Here is a 20,071-nt window from a genome sequence, read left to right on the forward strand (position 1 = left end):
TATACATATACATACATATATACATATACATACATATATATATATATACATATACATACATATATATATATACATATACATACATATATATATATATACATATACATACATATATATATATACATACATATACATACATATATATATATACATACATATATATATATACATATACATACATATATATATATATATACATATACATACATATATATATATACATATACATACATATATATATATATATACATATACATACATATATATATATATACATACATATATATATATATACATATACATACATATATATATATACATATACATACATATATATATATATACATATACATACATATATATATATACATATACATACATATATATATATATACATATACATACATATATATATATACATATACATACATACATACATACATACATACATACATACATACATAAGTCATATATTTAATACTCAATATTTCATTTATTCAACAAGACATTCAATACTTCATTTCATTTTACTATTTATATTGTATATTCCATATTCTATATCCCACATTAATTTTATAAGAATATAAATAAAACATAAAAAGCAGACAGAGTTGGAACTCTTTTAAATAATATATTCCTCTATACACTATCATACAAACCTCTTTTTTTATTTTTATTTATATATATATATATATATATATATATATACACACATACATACACGTCATATATTATATTCATTTACTTGGGCACAGGGAAATATTACTTTGCTTGAAAACAGATGAGGGTTGGCAACAAGAAGTGCATCCAGCCATAGAACATCTGCTTCAACAAATTCCATTCAACCCATGTGAGCATGGAAAAGTGGATGTTAAAACGATGATGATGATGATTGGGAAAGCATAAGCAAAATTAGCATCTGTCTAATTAAAATAATTTGTTGTTTTGGTTTTTCTTTTTCTCTTTTTTCCTTTCTAGCAAACCATAGAGAGGAATGCTTGTAAAACACCTTTCCATGAAAGATGGTGCAGAGCAACAAAAGATTAATCCTTGATTAATCATGAACTGAATCTTTTCACTAATCAAATCAATGGTGCAAGACGAAGAATAAATTTCAGCTGCCTTACTTACCACTCTGTTCTCTGAGTATTCGCTGAGTAATCCTATCTACTGATGCAAGTTTATCACCAAAAGATTGCACATAGTCGTGCATCGCTGCAAACTCAGGAGGCCGGTTTTTCATCATGTATGAAGCACTTATGTTGTGAAGTGAGTTGGTGACTCGGCTGATCAAACCTTGTCCTTTCTTTTTATGGGCATTGAATTCCTGAAATTTCAAACCAAATACATCAATGCAGAAGGCATATATAGCATAGTGGTTAAATAACTTGGCTCTCAATCATAAGTTTGTGGGATTAATTCTCAAACTGGGAGCTGCATTGCACTCTTAAACAAAGTAATTTACTTCACTTGCTTCACTCCATGCAGCTGGTAAACAAATATTAAGACTAACAAAGCCCCTGGTTGGTGTCAAGTAAATATAGCACTGTTAATAGATCAGTAACAGGACCAAAATTCTTCAGGCAGAAAAAAGGATACATCTAGTAGTACACTGCTATTTCCTCTCTTTACCCTTTATATCAAAACAAATAGCAGCACACAGAAATGAGGAGGGACTGAGGATAAAAGTAAGGATCATCCCACATAGACTACATTACTACTATGACTTTTATCACCACTACATACCAAAAGTGTCTATTGAGCAAGCTTCTATATGGTTGCTTTAAGTTCTAAAAAAATACCAACCAAATCTCCCTCAGATCAGTTTCTTTAAAAAGAAGGGATGGTACAGCTATAAAGCCATCCCATTATGGATCTGCTTAATCAAGATGTGACCTAGAGCTTTAACAATGGATCTGCTTAATCAGGGTGTACCCTTCAACACCACAAAATATTAATAATTACTCTATACTGACAGAATCTATATTACCTGTCTCTATTATAGTCAGCATCTGAGATTTTAATTATCTCTCACCAAGACTGGACATAAAAATAAATAAAACTCAGTTTATGAATCCTTGACCCTGAATTCTTATAGCATAATATAATTTGTACTGACACAAACATATGCAGATGATGTGTTGGAGAAGCTATAACCTATGGAACTGAATTTCCTGCAGACTAACAGTGGGATAAAATGTGATGAAGGTGACTCTCAAGATTTAAACTCAGTCATTAATCAATGAAATTAATCATTGCTCAGCACATTACCATCTGCACTACCTATACAGACCTGATAATATCATCACAATACCTTACATTAAGATATAATGGTTCCAAATTTTAGAACAAAATCACTAATTTTAGGGAGTATGAGTTAGTTGCCCGATTATATATTTTGTGGCTTAAGTTTGCATGTTTTTGAAATAAAGGATTGAAGTTAAATGGTTTCATATAATATATTTTAGAGGATTGATAAAGGTTGTTAGTTCATTATAATGTTCATGCAACATCTTTCAAGAGCAAATCAATTCTATAAATATTTCCACACTGCAGCATAACAAGTAAGCTTGCTAGTCTCATATTTATACAAGAAAATATTTTACAATTGCTTAAAACTTCTATATTTGTTTGATGTAAAAAGAAAACAAAACTCACTTTATATGCAACTTTCAACAACCATAGGTGCATATTAGGAAAAATTTCAGTAAATTACACAACTGAGTTTGATTCAAAGTGTACAGAGTAGAGGATGAAAATGGGGAAGGGGAAGAGGTAAAAAGTAATGAGACAACTAGATAGAAAGAGAGAGGGAGAAGGAAGGAAGTCTTACCCAAGCTTTAGCAGTGAGAAATACATGAAAATGTTTATCAAAGGACAGGACTGGATGATCAGCGATTCGGGTGAGGAATTTCTGTAATGCTTGTTGTCGAACTCGTAGAAACTCAGAACTGAAACGGTCCAAACGCCGTAGGCTGTGTTTAGCAGGCAGAGGCTGAAAATAAAACAAGATGTTGTCACATTTATTATACAAATTCAAGTTTGCAGTATGATTAAAAAGAAATTTCCAGTCATAAAAATATAATTATATACTTTACATTTCTCTCATAACTCAAGATCATCAAATATTTATGAAAAAACAATTGAACAACTTAAGATGATGGATACTGTAATGACCAAGACATTTTTCATATCTTGATCATTATTTCTCATGTTTGTACTTTATGTACAACATACACATCTATTAAGTTAGAAAGTTCCGTCACATTTTTGAATTTTTGACATGATCATTCTGAGGGTACATTTTCAACACTTATAGTAACACAAATATATTTTCCTTTCATAGCAGATTGCTTTATACCACAGTGGTTAAATCTGTATTACTTTACCCTTTAAATTTTGTTTAGATTAGATCTATATCAGTCACTGCATGTTGTATAAATTCAAAATGGACTCTTAAGCAATGGTAGTGACAAGAAAAATTCATTCTGTCCTTGGAAAAGAAGTTTTAAGTGTTTGGATATACCAGCAATGGTTTGGCCAGTTTCACTCAAGAATTATTTTTACTCATAGATTTCCCTTGATCCAGATGACCATTTTGCTAATATCAAGCTTCTGAAAATTGTAGTTTAAAAATCCAATAAAAAACTGCTTAATAATTGGCAAAACAATTCAAGTCAAGTCACACTTCAATCAAAAGGATTTTCAAAAATATAGGAAAAGTGTCTAAATTTGTGGTCATCTGACTGCTTCTCAGCTTAATCAAAGAGTTGCCTGTGCTTAACATTGAAGAGTAGACATGCTTCCGAACCTTTCTTGGAGAGAAATATCACAAGTGATGAAAAATAGGTTCTCCATAATCATAGTTAACACCCAACAAAAAAAAGGAGAATCCATCCTTAAATCAAGACTAAACCTGAAAAAAGTTATGTTCTGTGTTTCGTAGAATGCAAAAGGTGTCGTCTATCACAAAATGTGAAACAAAACAAAATGGTTAATGTGAAGTATTATCACCAATCAGAAGCATTGCATAAAAATTTTCAGAAAACGCATTCATCATGAATCAGTCATGAAAGAGTGTTGCTCTTACGCAATAATGCAAGACCATATATTGTCTAAGTCACTCAGGAAAAGATTATGGTACTAAATAAGGAGGTTTTGCCTCATCTTATTCTCCTGACCTTGCTCCATCAGACTTTCATTTTTTCAGATCACTGCAACAATATTTAGAGACAAAAAGAGTTTATTAATTGTGAAGAGGTTAAAAAAAATACTGGTTGTCTCTTCGCTTTGAAACCTGAAGAATTTTACATTTGAGGGATTAACAATTTCCAAATAGATGGGATTATGTTAGCAATAATGAGGGGAAATATCTTGATTAAAAATATCAGTTAAGACCGAAGAATCATTACTTTCTTTCCCATTTTGAAATGCAACAGAACTTTCTTACCCACCTAACATACAGTACATAAACATGCATGCTTATATTTTATGTACAACACACACATACTGTATACACACGCATCTCTATACTGCATATGCACGCATCTCTATACTGCATATACACATCTCTAGTGTCTATACACATCCCTAGTGTCTATACACATCCCTAGTGTCTATACACATCCCTAGTGTCTATACACATCCCTAGTGTCTATACACATCCCTAGTGTCTATACACATCCCTAGTGTCTATACACATCCCTAGTGTCTATACACATCTCTAGTGTCTATACACATCTCTAGTGTCTATACACATCCCTAGTGTCTATACACATCCCTAGTGTCTATACACATCCCTAGTGTCTATACACATCCCTAGTGTCTATACACATCTCTAGTGTCTATACACATCTCTAGTGTCTATACACATCTCTAGTGTCTATACACATCTCTAGTGTCTATACACATCTCTAGTGTCTATACACATCTCTAGTGTCTATACACATCTCTAGTGTCTATACACATCTCTAGTGTCTATACACATCTCTAGTGTCTATACACATCTCTAGTGTCTATACACATCTCTAGTGTCTATACACATCTCTAGTGTCTATACACATCTCTAGTGTATATACACATCTCTAGTGTATATACACATCTCTGTAGTGTATATACACACATTTTTATACTGTATATACACACATCTCTATATACTGTATATACACACATCTCTATACTGTATATACATACATCTCTATACTGTATATACACACATCTCTATACTGTATATACACACATCTCTATACTGTATATACACACATCTCTATACTGTATATACACACATCTCTATACTGTATATACACACATCTCTATACTGTATATACACACATCTCTATACTGTATATACACACATCTCTATACTGTATATACACACATCTCTATACTGTATATACACACATCTCTATACTGTATATACACACATCTCTATACTGTATATACACACATCTCTATACTGTATATACACACATCTCTATACTGTATATACACACATCTCTATACTGTATATACACACATCTCTATAAGGTATGTACGACATCCATGACTATATTGTATGTATGAATACATCAATATCTTATGTATAAAATGTTGATATTTTATGTATGTCTATGAAAAGTGAAGAAATGTTTTCTACTTACAGGCACCAAATGTGTCGGATAACCATCTTCCAATCTCTGACGTAACCATACAAAGTCATTGTATCTACGCCTCACACAGTATTCATGTGTATCAAATTCCTCCCTTGTAGTCTGTAAAGTAAAAACGTTGAAGTTATTATTCTGGCTATGACAATTATGAGTTAGATAATCATTATTAACTCTTAATAAAAGATAACCTGATAACAGAATTGTTAAAGTTTTAATAAGTATTTATCTTTTCTTTTCTAGCACAGTTTAAAATACTTTGGCATTCTGTGATCTAACCTCATTACTTCTTCCTTGGACATCATCCTATGCCATAGAAACTCTGTAATAGCACCTCATATTCATTTTTCATCCATATTATAAATCTATGTCAGAAATCATCTCACACCTCCCTCCTGCAGAGTTTTTGGTGAAATCTTTTGTTCAGCTGTTCCCTTCTGCTAACCTCAGCTGGGCTCCACTTCTCATCTAAGTTAAACATAACATACAGATCACATTCAACTCCTTAGTCCTAATGTATGGCAAACCTTGGGCAAGTGTCTTCTGCTGACTGATAACTAGTGAATAAATTTGGAGGACAGAAATAATATGGAAGCCCATCATCTATTTGTGTGTGTGTATGTGCATATCTGTGTCTGTTCTCATCACACCACTTGATAACCAGTGTGTTCTTTATGCCTCCATAACTGTTTGGTAAAGCCAATACAATAAGTACCAGACTTGGGAAAATTAATAGGGGTCGAATTGTTCAACTAAACACCTGAAAGTAGTACCCCAGTACGGCACCAGTCCAATGGCCAAAAAAAGTAAACAATAAAAGATTCAGTGTCCAGTTCTCACAACCTCGGTACATATTCCAGTTATAATGTAGTGACAATGTCTGCAGTTTGACTATGTGATGACTGACCACATGGTCACAATTTCATTCTTTACTGCAGCTGTTTTATTCATGAGCTATAGACCTCAGTTCATTTGACTCGATCATAAGTTGCCCCTATCACAATGAAATATTGACAATGAGGGAACTTCTATAGTCACAAAACCTAATATAAGTAACAGCCAAATCTCTCTCAAATCATATCTTAAACATCAGTGAGAACTTATGTACAGTTAGACAACAATAACTTCTTCAATAAATGCTTAAATTTGCAAAATAGATGAAAATGTGGAGACAAGAAAACAAGGGAGGTTTGTTAGTTCAAATCGTAAAATGAAAACCATTAAACCAAATTAAAATTAATTTGGTTGAAAGTCAAAGGAAATCCATCTAAACATCCATATATTAATACAAAAGTAAGTTCATACTTACTTCCCTTTCTGTAATGCAAAAGGTAAAGGAAAAGTAGTAGCAATTATTGTGGTGGTGGTGGTGGCAATGATGTTGGCATTGGTAATGGTTGGTGAATGGAGAACCATATCTAGTGCCTTGCTGTACTCAAGAAGGCCCGTCCATCACAACAGAATTGATATCCTAAAACCATCACAGCAGAACTGATATCCTAAAATGCTTGTCCATGAGGGGGCTCTGCCCCACCCCCCACTCTCTGCTCTGTCAATCATTTTCCCCCACATTCCATTCCCTAACACCCATCAATTCTCTATCACCTGAGAACAAAAGAGACACATATTGCATCCCCCAACTTTCTCATTTACCTTTCTTCCCCCCACCTCAGCCCACTTTCATTTCCCACAGTCTTCTCCGACCACCACCAACTGTCTCCACCAATCATCTTCCATGCCTCTCCTCCCCCATGCTGATTTCCATCATTAACACCTCACTTACCTGCTATCATCCTCAATATTTACTGCAAACCCTGGCCCCTTGCTTCTCTTATATTTCTTTAAATCATTTGCTATAATCATCTCAATCCTGTCCACTCACCCAGTCCAAACCTCTATACCACCTAACCTATTCTCACTGCTACCAATGTCCCTTCAGGGCATGTCTCAATACATCTTTGCCATTATCTCTTTCACTATTGCTCTCTTGATCTTACTCTCTAACTCACTCTCCTTACTTTTCCATCTGAGGTGTTGGCACTCCGTCGCTTACGACATCAAGGGTTCCAGTTGATCCGATCAACAGAACGGCCTGCTCGTGAAATTAACATGCAAGTGGCTGAGCACTCTACAGACACGTGTACCCTTAACGTAGTTCTCAGGGATATTCAGCGTGACACAGTGTGACAAGGCTGACCCTTTGAATTACAGGCACAACAGAAACAGGAAGTAAGAGTGAGAGAAAGTTGTGGTGAAAGAGTACAGCAGGGTTCGCCACCATCCCCTGCCGGAGCCTCGTGGAGCTTTAGGTGTTTTCGCTCAATAAACACTCACAACGCCCGGTCTGGGAATCGAAACCGCAATCCTGTGACCGTGAGTTCACTGCTCTAACCACTGGACCATTGCGCCTCCACTCCATCTGAGGTATCCATGTATTAATTCCACAGCAAGACACCTATCTGTCTCTCTATACCTTTAGTCTCTCAATTGGCACAAAGCCACACACCCTCAATACTACTCACCCCTCCCAGTTGAGGGGCTTTTATCTTGCAAAGTACTCATTGACTGTCAGTGCTGGTGCCACATAAAAAGTATCCAGTACACACTGTAAATGGGTTAGTATTAGAAAGGGCATCCAGCCATAGGAACCATGCCAAAACAGACAATGGAACCTGGTGCTGCTCCTAGTCTTGCCAGCTCCTATCAAACCATCCAACTCATGTCAGAATGGGAAAACCATTAAACGATGAATTTGATATACATATTTTAAAATCTACATTAACAGAAGCATAACAGTTTTAAAAGCCGAGAGAAATAAACCTTTAATGCTATATGCATTAAAAGATGTTCAATCAACAAATTCCATTTGAATAAGAAAGAAACAAAAAAGAAAAATGATTGAGAGAATTTTTCAGCCATGTATTTACTGTCGGTAATAAGCTGACATCTCATCCTCTGTGGTTCTTTATAAACTATTCAGTGTCATTAACCTTCACTGTTCTAATATAACAACTACTATCTGTTATAATATTTTCTCATTTGTAGATAATATGTTATACATATTCCTTGGAAACTTGCATCGCCTCAAACAATTAGAGATCCATTATCTGATAAGAGTGATGGTACATATCCATGAACAAATAATAACACAGAACCATCCCCACTGACTCTTAGAGGTTACTCTAAGTGTTCTCTATGTAAATCCATATGCAATATAGCAGTTCAATGAGCCGGATCCATAGGGAATACACTCTTTGTGGGTATCTATTAATTTGGAAAAGCATATAGAATTTGGAAGAAGGAATTTAGTGAAATGGATACTTCCCCAAACTTTTTCACACAGAACCTCTATGTGATCGTCTGGCCTGTGAGAAGTAGCATTCAAATTTCCTCATGTCAAATGTTACCATCTTAAAAAAAGATAGCACATTAGATAATGCAGTCACAGACATGCTAAATGATAGGACAGGGGTGATCATGGTCAGAATGTCTTGCATCAAAAGTCTGCTAGGTGAGAAATGGCCAAAGGATAAGCAACTTGTTTTAAAATCTAAACGAAGATTTGTTTATTCATTAATTCAACATCTATAGGCCTGATTTTTACAGCTGGATGTTCTTTCTGTTGCCAATCCTGAACTGCTTTACAAGTATGTGATATTTTATCTTAAAGGTCTTTGAAAGCACAGCGTGACCTGTCATAACAGCTACAAGAAATATAAAACATGAAACCACTGTTTTAGTGACGAGTGAAGCAGTAGAGTGTCAGCATTCATATTTAAACACATTGCATGCATCTATGCACACACATGTGCATGCATACACAATGGGCTCCTGCGGTTTCCATTAAGCAAATTTACTCACAAGGCATTGGTTAACAGGGATATAGTACAAAATACTTGACCAAGGTGACACATTGGGACTGAACTCAAAGCCATGCATTTCCTAAAAGAACATATTAACCACACAGCCTTACCAAATATAAAGACATATGGACACCATAGGCAATGGAAGAAATGTGAGCTATGGTTATTAACTTATTGAATGCCTGTCAGTTTCATTCCCTCTGAGGGGACCATTTCAACCCTTTAACATTTAATCCAGCCATATCTGGCTCAAATATTCTACCCATCTTATGTTCAAACTGACCAGATCCAACCTCTTACACTTACCCTACAATGTCATTCTAAAAATATACAAACACACCATTGAAATCTTGAAGCTACAAAATAATATGTGATTATTTCAATACAATGTGAATAAATAAGCAATACATATGACAAAGAAATCTAACTGTTAAATGATTAATAGTTATAGGCAATGGAATTGCAGAATCAGTAGAGCATCAGATACCTACAGTATTTAGTTATGGCATTTTCATTCTGAGTTGAAAACCTACTGAGGTTGACTTTGTTATTTTATTAAACTTCAGGAGGATGATAAAAACAGTCAACTACTGAGGTCAATATAATACTTTATACCATTCCCAAATTCGTGACAGTGTTTTACTGATAAGTTTTTTTTTTAAATCAATATTTATAAAGTCTTGTCTAGATTGTAATTTTTTTGTTTTTGTTGTTTTCTTTTAAAGAAGGGATACAACATGGGAATGGTAGCATAACTCTTGCCAGTAGAAAAGGAATTTTAGCATTTAGTTCTCTCTTGCATTTTGAGTTCAAATCACAATAGGATTCATTGTTTATCATCAAGCCACTAGGACTAACTGAAATAAATATCAGTCATATTACAGAAGCAGGTTCTACTTACAATACTCTAGCCTCCAACAAATATGTGATCATGTGCACAGGTAAATGAGTCAGTTTACAAACAACCACCTGGAGAACCTCATTACCGAAATGAATTGTTTAAAGAGAGAAGGGCAATGTCCATGATGCTTTTTAGGGACTCTGAGACTAGAGGGAAGGCAGGAAGGAACATATCTGTCCAGAATGCTCGCAACAGAATGGAGCCCACTAAAGGTACCCAAGAATCGGGTAGTAGTGTTAAACTGGGTGACAGATTAAGTCCATCACTGAAGTAAATTGTTGCAGGATTTGGTATTAGAATGTAAAGAGATGGACTAAATACTAAAAGGCATCTAATGACACTAATCCACTGTCCTGGACTGATACTTTATCAACCCCAGAAAGATGAAAGAAAAGTCAAAGTTGACCATAGCAGGAACTGAACTCAGAATGCACAAAGCCAAAATGAATAATGCAAATGCCACATAAAACCAGATTAAACTTAAGTTCACAAGAAAAAGAACCAACCACTAATATTTATTGCACATTACTTAATATCAGTTCTCTGTCTATCAATTTCTCTTAGTCTAATCATAAATCCTTTCGATTACAGAGGAGAGAAAACATGATGCTATGACAGCAAATTGATATTCTAAGGATCTTAGCAACATTGCCAATATTTTTCAACATGTAAGTCAAATTTTTCAGACCAAAATTTAGTCCAAAAAAAAAAAAAAAAAAAAAAGGCAAGTCAACTGATACACTAAGAAAACTTTGAAACAGCAAAAATTCCATGTGAAATGCAGAATTTGGAAAGATACTGATGATATTTCAAGGTTTATATTACATGTTTACACTACATACTATTCATGAGCACTTTTTTTTTTCAAATTTAAAATGCACGCAGAAATAAAATGCATTGGCAAAATGTTTTGTTATTTAAAAGAGAATTATTTGCTCTACAAATAGTGTGTTTTGATTTTTGTGTATTTTCAGATCATTTAAATGGAATGTCAATTGGACAAAACTGAGCATTTTCACCATCATTTACTTTTTGCATTTCATCGAGGTGTTAAGGCCACCGAGATTTGAGCTGTGTTTGGAGAACGAGCAATGCATCAAAGTACTGGACACTGTTGGTTTTCACACTTCAAAATTGGGAATTTTGACCTCAAGGACAAATCACACACTGGTCAGCCAACTGAGTTCGATGAAGAGCAATTGAAGCAACTTCCTCACCAAAATCCACATCAAGCAACCAGAGAATTGGTGGAGCAGATGAATTGTGATAAAAAAAAAAAAACTGTGGTGAACCACCTTCACTCAATGGGCAAGGTTCAGAAACTCGGCACTTGGGTGCCACGCACTGAGTGAAAACAACAAAAATCAATGCTCCACAATCGCTACCTGTTTGTTCACTTGATATCGCTCGACACACAAGGTCACAAACAGTGTTATCTTCACTGCATTGTTACTGATGAAAAATGGTGCCTTTACATTAATATGAAGCAGCGAAAAGAATGACTCAGCCCCAACAAACAAGCAACTCCACAAGCAACCTTAATCCTCAAAAGACCACGTTATGTGTATGGTGGGATTGGGAAGGCAACCAAAGACTCAATGCAGAGCTCTTCATTCAACAACTGCACCGACTCAAAGAAATTCAGCAAAACGACCGAATAGGCAAAATAGTGTACTTCTGCAACACGACGATGCCCATCCTCATATCGCCAATATTATCAAAGCCATGATTCAAGAACTCGAATGGGAAGTGCTACCTCATCCTCTTTACTCTCCTGATTTTCATCTCTTTCAACTGCTTTGTGCAATGTATTGTTCAACAATGACGTGGAATTGAGGGCTTGGTTGGACGAATTCTTTGAGTCAAGACCAGATTTCCACCACCAAGATATTGAAAAAACTTATTGAACGATGGAAGGAAGTCACGAACAACAATGGAGAGTGTATTATTGATTAATTTGTAGTTTTTTTGTTTAAAATAAATTTGAAAAAAAAAAACAGTCATGGAGGAAAATACAGAAGTTAAAAGAAATTACTTCAATCAGAATTTGAAACGTTGCACTCTCCGGATAGACATAAACAAATTAAATGTAACCTAAAAAAAAAAAAAAAAAAAAAAAGACTACTCAAACTCTGGTCCACATTCTTCACTACTACTTCTACCACAGACTGCTATTTCTTAGGGTTCATTAATCTCATACCACCTTCACACAGAACCATCCAGCTTACTTGTCACCGATGTTGTGTTCATTACTTATCTCAAGCTTTGTACTAATTACTCTACCCAGTCCTTCCTCCTCAGGATGTCATCCTTCTGGAATTCTCTACCTTCTTCTCTGTCCATGTTTTCATGCACCTATCAGTTACTCAAGAGGAATAGTGTCAGCTGCATCACTCTCCCTAATCTCAAAAGCCTATGAAGGCCATGAACACAATTGCTTCTTATAAAACAAATCACTAAAAAAAAAAAAAAAAAAAGAAATTCTGACAAGATCCTTCCTATCTCTGTTACTGTCTTTGCAGTACTTCCATATATCAAAATCACTATAAAAAAAAAAGTCAACCAAGAGAGGTGAAATATAAGGTCACAAAATAAATACATTCTAATCATATTGAGTCAATGAGGATGCCATTACACAGTAATCTGATCGGCTAGAAATAGCAATCAAATTTTCATATCAGATAGACCATGTGTGAAAGAAAAAAAAAATCTAGTCATAGTTGGAACATCTGATCATTCTGCTCAATCAGACCTGATATAGGCTTAAAAAACAACAACTTGAATCATATCAGACATGAAGTTGCATGCAAGGCCAGCAATATTGAGTTACACATTTAAAAGTCATTAACAGTACCTCTAATATGACAAGACAATGATCAACTGAGCACGAGATTAGCAGTAGAATACACCCAGTTTGCAAGAAATGATCAACTGATAAGCAGCTGATTATGGAGTACAAAACAAACAACTAAACTGCAGTTATGTAAATCAATACTAAACAAAGAGTTGTACTGACTACAATCAGACTTTATCAAGACACAAGATGATAGTTTATATCTCAAATATATAAAATTATCAGTATTTATGACCAGTTTGATACATGACTTATCTATCTCTCACTACACACAAATAGCCACTCACTCTAAATACTAAGGCTTTGGATACCTATCTTTTATCAGTGATGCAAAGAGAGAGTCACAAGCTGGATTAACAACTTACTATCACAAGTCTGCAGAGCAAGAGCTGAAGGTTCATATATTAGTACTAATATATAAACAGTGGGTGTCTTCAGCATTCATTCTTAACTATCAATCACTCCTATCACTGAACTATGACTTGATACAATGGTAAGGTACAGCACTGCCCTCTTGTAAGCAGAAAATAGGAGCATGGTAGAACTGCAAAGTATTGATGAACAGGCATTCCTACAGAGAAAAAACCGTTTTCTCTCAATGACTTAACACCAAGAAAGGGATGAACATCATGACATCTTATCTACATAGATAGTGCCTCTTAGAGGGAGACAAATATGAATCTGTGATGGAAAATTCTGCTGCTATTAAAGTGTCAGGTAAAGTCACATCACAGCAACCCTTAATACCCTTAACACTTTATCTTACCTTTCACTCGTTTCATTCATTGGACTGTGACCATGCTAGTGAACTACCCTGAAGAGTTTAATCAAACAAATCAATCTCAGCACTTCTTATTTTTAGTGTCTGATATTTGCTCTATCAAGGCGTAGGAGTGGCTGTGTGGTAAGTAGCTAGCTTACCAACCACATGGTTCCGGGTTCAGTCCCACTGAGTGGCACCTTGGGCAAGTGTCTTCTACTCTAACCTCGGGCCGACCAAAGCCTTGTGAGTGGATTTGGTAGACGGAAACTGAAAGAAGCCCGTCGTATATATGTGTATATATATATATGTATGTGTGTGTATATGTTTGCGTATGTGTTTGTCCCCCCCAACATCGTTTGACAACCGATGCTGGTGTGTTTATGTCCCCAGAACTTAGCAGTTCGGCAAAAGAGACCGATAGACTAAGTACTAGGCTTACAAAGAATAAGTCCTTGTGTCGATTTGCTCGACTAAAGGCAGTGCTCCAGCATGGCCACAGTCAAATGACTGAAACAAGTAAAAGAGTAAACCAACACCAGTTATCAAGCAGGAAGTGGGGTGGGGAAAAGCACAAACACAAAGGCATTCATACAGTCACATTATTCCTACACACACATGATGGGCTTCCATGCAGATTCCATCCAGTAAATTCACTCATGGAGTGTTGGTTAGCTAGGAGCAATAGTAAAAGACACTTGCCCAAGGTGCTGCATTGTGGGACTGAACCTGAAACTGTGTGGTTGCAATGCAAGATTCTTAACAACACAGCCATGCCTGTACCAATTTACCAAGCTCTAATTGTGGAGGATACCTGTAGAAGGGGTAGACCCAGGAAGATGTGGGAGAAAATGGTGAGAAAGGATTTTTGGATGCTGAGCCTCAATGAGGCAATGACAAGGGACCAGGAGATGTGGCGATTTGCTGTACTTGTTAAGACATGTCAAAGCTAAATAAAATCCCTGTCTTCCACACATACAGGATGTTAAGTAGTTGGCATTAGGAAGGGCATCCAGCCAGAGAAACTATGCCACAACAGACAGCTGGAGTCTGGACAGCTCCCTGCTAGCCAGCTCCTTGTCAAACCTGCCAACCCATGCCAGCATGGAAAGAGGACGCTAAATGACAATGATGATGATCTCCTGAAGGTTCATAAAATGAAGCAGATGAAATAAATTCTCTGTTGGATAGGACCTTACTTTATCACAAGTAGCATTCTCAGACTGATCTGATAAGCCATTCCATATAACTATCAGGCTGAGTAAAAAGTAAGCAACATTTTGAAACATGAAATTCATCACAATATATTTCAACAATGCAGAAATTTTAATCATCAAAGTAAGTACCACTACAATCAACATATTTTGCCAACGAGTTACAAGTTTGTTCATTCGAGTAACATAAAAATCTGGAGTTCTGGAGCTGATGAACACTTTGAACGCACTTTCAGCATTGGTTTGATTTTTGAACTCCATCTCTTGCAGGAAACCATTAAGGTCCTTGAAAATGTGATAATTGATAGGAGAAAGGTCTGGGGAATAAGCTGGGTGGGGCAGAACTTTGTGGCCAACTTCCCTCAACTTCTGGAGAGTCATTAGTGAAACGCATGGTTGAGCATTGTCATGAAGAATAATTAGCCCTCTTCCGTTGAGCAGTCTGGGATGGAGGTGTAGCAGTTTTTCATTCATTTTGGCAATTTCATGGCAATATGTTGCTGCAGTGATGGTTTTTCCAGTTATAGTCGATGAGTCCAGTAGTAAGCCACCAAACAGTCACCATAACCTTCTTTTTGAAGAGCTCGGGTTTAGGGAAGGCTTTTGGTGCTTCATTTTGGTCCAACCACTGAAGAACCATTTTTATTATTGTATAGAATCCACTTTTCATTGCAAGTTATAATATGGTCGAGAAATGAATCAGTCTGGTCACAGAGAAGCGATGAGCAAATTTCATATCTGTGCATTTTCTGATTTTCATTCAAACCATGTGGTACCCATTTGTCAAGCGTTTTTGATTTTCAGATCACATGCAAATGGTTACAGGCAGTTTTCTGGCTGGTTTGAAGTTCTTTTGCCAGTTCTCGAGTGGTTTTATGCAGATCTTTCTCAATGATGGTCTTTAATTGAACATTATCAATGACAGATGGGCATCCACTATGTTCACAATCTTCAAGGCTCAGCTCTCCACTGCGAAATCATTTAAACCATTTTGGAGCTGACCACTCACTGGTCATTTCTTCAAATGTTTCATTGATATTGCAAGCAGTTTCAGCTGCTTTACATCCTTTTTTTGAAGTTGAATAGCAGAATTGCTCAAATATCACACTTTCACATTTCCATTTCAGATGATTATAATAACAGTGAAAAAAATATCAATGTTAATTTATTGATGCATTTGGGTAAGTCTGTATCATCAGACAATTGCAAAAAGATGTTTAAAAAACATTCAAAACTGCAAAAATCCGGTACAAATTCTTCATGGTTTAAAATGTTGCTGACATTTTACTCAACCTGATCAAACTCAAACCGAAGAGATGGTTGCTATGCAGTTGCTTGATCTGTAACAAAGAGCATCTAAACCTCCCTCATCTCATACGCTACCACCTTAAAGAATAAAAATTTATTTTACTTGGTCTTTTGATTCCCTGAGATGACTATAACTGGATTGCCTTTGTTCATAGATACAGAGCTTAACAACAAATTAACTAAGGTCATGTAGAATTAAGTGTTCAGTCCAGAAACTCAATGAAGTTACAAGAGGCTGGAGACACAAACATACACACACTCACAAACACATCATCATTTAATGTCCACTTTCTGTGGTAGTATGGGATGAATGATTTGATAGGAGCTAGCAAGCCAGACAATGGCACTACACTCGACTGTCTGCTTTGTTATGGACGTCCTTCCTAATGCCAATCACTTTATAGAGTTTATTGGATACTTTCTATGGGTACTAGCACCAGTGAGGTCACCAAGTAACTTTCAAGACAAAACATTTCAGCAGTAGATGGAGAGTCGTATTGAAGGAGGTGGCTTTGTACCAGTTGATGATTAGTTAGGACAGAGAAAGGGGTCTTGAAATAGAGGAGACACATGACTACCCTAACTGATACATAGATATACATACATGTATATATACATATATGTATATATTTATTTATTTATTTATATATATATACACACACACACACACACACACACACACACACACACACACACACATGGATGTTCACATTATATATATATATATATATATATATCTGTGTAATTTTCACTGGTCTTGCTCGATTTATGTTTTTGTTGCTTCGCTGAATCCCCTTTGAGAATTATTCAGTCTTAGTAGACACATGACATGTGATCTTCTAGCACATTAGCGGTCCACCTAGTGGCCTCCTTTATATATATTTTTATATATTCTTATATATACATACATATATATATATATATATTTTTATATATTCTTATATATACATACATATATATATATATATATATCACTAATAATAGTCGTAAATTAAATAATATAAAACTTTAAACTTTTTATATATATATAAAAATTTTATATATGTGTGTGTGTGTGTGTGTGTGTGTGTGTGTGTGTGTGTGTGTATAATACAGAATGGGGCAAGAACGCAAAACATCCAGACATATATATATAAATAAATGGATGTTTATGCACGCAATCATATATAAACCTATGAATACACAGTGTACATTGTGTGTGTGTAGAATAAAGTTACCATCTGCTTGGTTATCAATCGATTTGGCATCAGAATTTGATTAACTATATTATAATATTTATTACAGCTTCTACTGATTTACAAGCCAACAAAATTTCCACCACCATACTCCAACACCCAATAACACCAACACCACCAACAACAACACAATACGAACACCATAACATCAACAACAACAACTAACGGTTGTCTAGAAAAATCTATACATGTTCTTGTCTAAAATTATTCAGATTTTTCCATCATGCTGGCTTTAAGCCTGCCAAATGACCTCCTTCTTGTGTATTTCCCTGTTTGTTAAGCACAGCTTACAGGATGAAAGTCAGGTGATAGTGTAAATTTTGTAATCAAACATCAAAAGAAACTTGAAATGTTTGTTGTTGAAATATTTTTTTTTTTTACAGAAGACTATAAATGAAAAAAAAAAAGACTAAATGAAATTCCTTTTCTCTGTAAATATCTCATATTGATTATTGAGAGGTGATGAGCAGTCGGAATGATTGTAGGGTGGGAGAGAAAGAGAGAGCATGGGGTAAGAGAGATGAGAGTGGATGACAAAAAAAAAAGAGAGAAGATATAGAAAGGAGAGAGTAAAAGAAAGAACAAACAAGAGATGAGGGAGTAAGAGAATGAGAAAGAGAAAACAAGAGGAAGATAAATAAAAAACAAAAGCTGGGAAGAGAGATGAGAGGCAGACAGACAGAAGAGTGAAAACAAAACAGGAAAGAGATATAGAAAGAACAAGAATAATAAATAGATTAAATGAGAGAAGTGTGAGGGATAGAAAAATTGAGGGAAAAAGGTGAAGAAAGGACTTGGAGAAAATGAGAGAGAGAGATTGGAAGCAAGCAAGCAAGATGAAATAAGTGATTAAAGAAGAGAGAGTTTGAGAAAAGAAAGAAACAAAGGATGAAATGGAAATAGAGAAAAGTAATAGAAAGAAAGAGCAATTAGATGAGAGATTCATATCCTGCTATAGGAAATGTATGTCTAAAGGCAGTGGAATAAAGAACGACAATATGTCAGTGGAGGAACCACTGGTCACTATAGAACAGTGGTAGCACTGTAGAGTTGAGTGTTTCAATTCTAGCCTCCAGAAGGAAATGTGTCTTATCCTGTTGATACTACAGAAACTATAAAAAAAAAAGAACACCATCCTAGTGTACTATGCTTCAGTGGTCCATCTAAAGCAGTGGTTCTCAACCAGGGTCCATCCATATAAGAGTTGGGGTGGAGGTCTACACAACAAAACAGTAAATTGAGGATCCTCCATAGTATTTTAAGGGCCCCAGATAAATTTTGCTTTAGATATATGTATTAGTATGTATTGCAAGAAATGGCTTGGTTTCTTTCTCTAATGCTTTATATAGTTAAACCTACAAAAGTCAATGTGTTGAAAACAAAATGAGAATTTTGAAAGTATCTATAAAACTAGTTTTTAAACATCAAATGGCTTGGGGGTCCGCCAGTATACAATAGCAATCTAAGGGGTCCATAGATTAAAAAATGGTTGAGAAACCCTGATCGAAAGGTATTCATTACTAGCTCATACTTGCTGCTAAAACAAAGTAACAGAACTTGTTTCATTCTATTGAGAATCTAGGCAAAAACTATTGGCAACTTTTATCTCTAGTGATTCTTGTTTGAAAACTCCAACATCCCAGAGAAAACTGAACTTCTTAAACTAAACTGAAGCATCCAGAATTATGCACTTTGCCCACTGCCCAATAACATCGCTACAGATGGTTTGTGGTCACTTTAACCTCCACTCTAGATTTTGCTTCCTTGCTCAGGCTCTTTGTTAATTCTTATCTTTTACTTGTTTCAGTCATTGGACTGTCGCCTTTCTGGGGCACTGCCTTAAAGGACTTTACTCAAACAAATAAACCCTAGTACTTCTGTTTTTTTGTTATTTTTTTTTAAGTCTGGTACTTGTTCTATCATTCTCTTTTGCCAAACTACTATGTTACAAGGATGTAAGCAAACCAACACCAGCTATCAAGCAATGGGGCATGACAAACAAACACAAAGACACGCAAGATGGGCTTCCACACAGTTTTTGTCTATCAAATTCACTCACAAGGATTTGGTCAGCCTGGGGGTATAGAAGATACATGTCCAAGGTACCGCACAGTGGGGCTGAACCTGAAACCATGTGGTTGTAAAGCGAGCTTCTAAACACACAGCCATGCCTATGCCTATATGGGCAACTTCTCACATTTTTTCTCTAAACTTTCCTTTGTCTAAAACAGTGGTCAACTCCTTTTCTTCTAGCAACTTATGTTACCTTCCCTTACATGAAGAAAAACTAG

General features: G+C 35.4%; 1 protein-coding gene across 1 annotated transcript in view; it reads right to left on the reverse strand.

The window, feature by feature from the left end:
* The window catches only part of LOC106868235 (sorting nexin-30), a 412,233-nt gene that overhangs the window by 362,404 nt on the left and 29,758 nt on the right, over positions 1–20,071 (reverse strand). The window contains exons 3-5 of the mRNA XM_089358222.1: positions 5,640–5,750; positions 2,834–2,995; positions 1,132–1,327 (exon numbers count right to left, since the gene is read on the reverse strand). Coding sequence (XP_089214348.1) covers positions 1,132–1,327; positions 2,834–2,995; positions 5,640–5,750 — 469 coding nt within the window. The remainder of the gene's footprint in view (positions 1–1,131; positions 1,328–2,833; positions 2,996–5,639; positions 5,751–20,071) is intronic.

Source organism: Octopus bimaculoides, chromosome 10 (genome assembly GCF_046866305.1).
Source record: "Octopus bimaculoides isolate indiv1 chromosome 10, ASM4686630v1, whole genome shotgun sequence".
Classification (NCBI taxonomy): domain Eukaryota; kingdom Metazoa; phylum Mollusca; class Cephalopoda; order Octopoda; family Octopodidae; genus Octopus; species Octopus bimaculoides.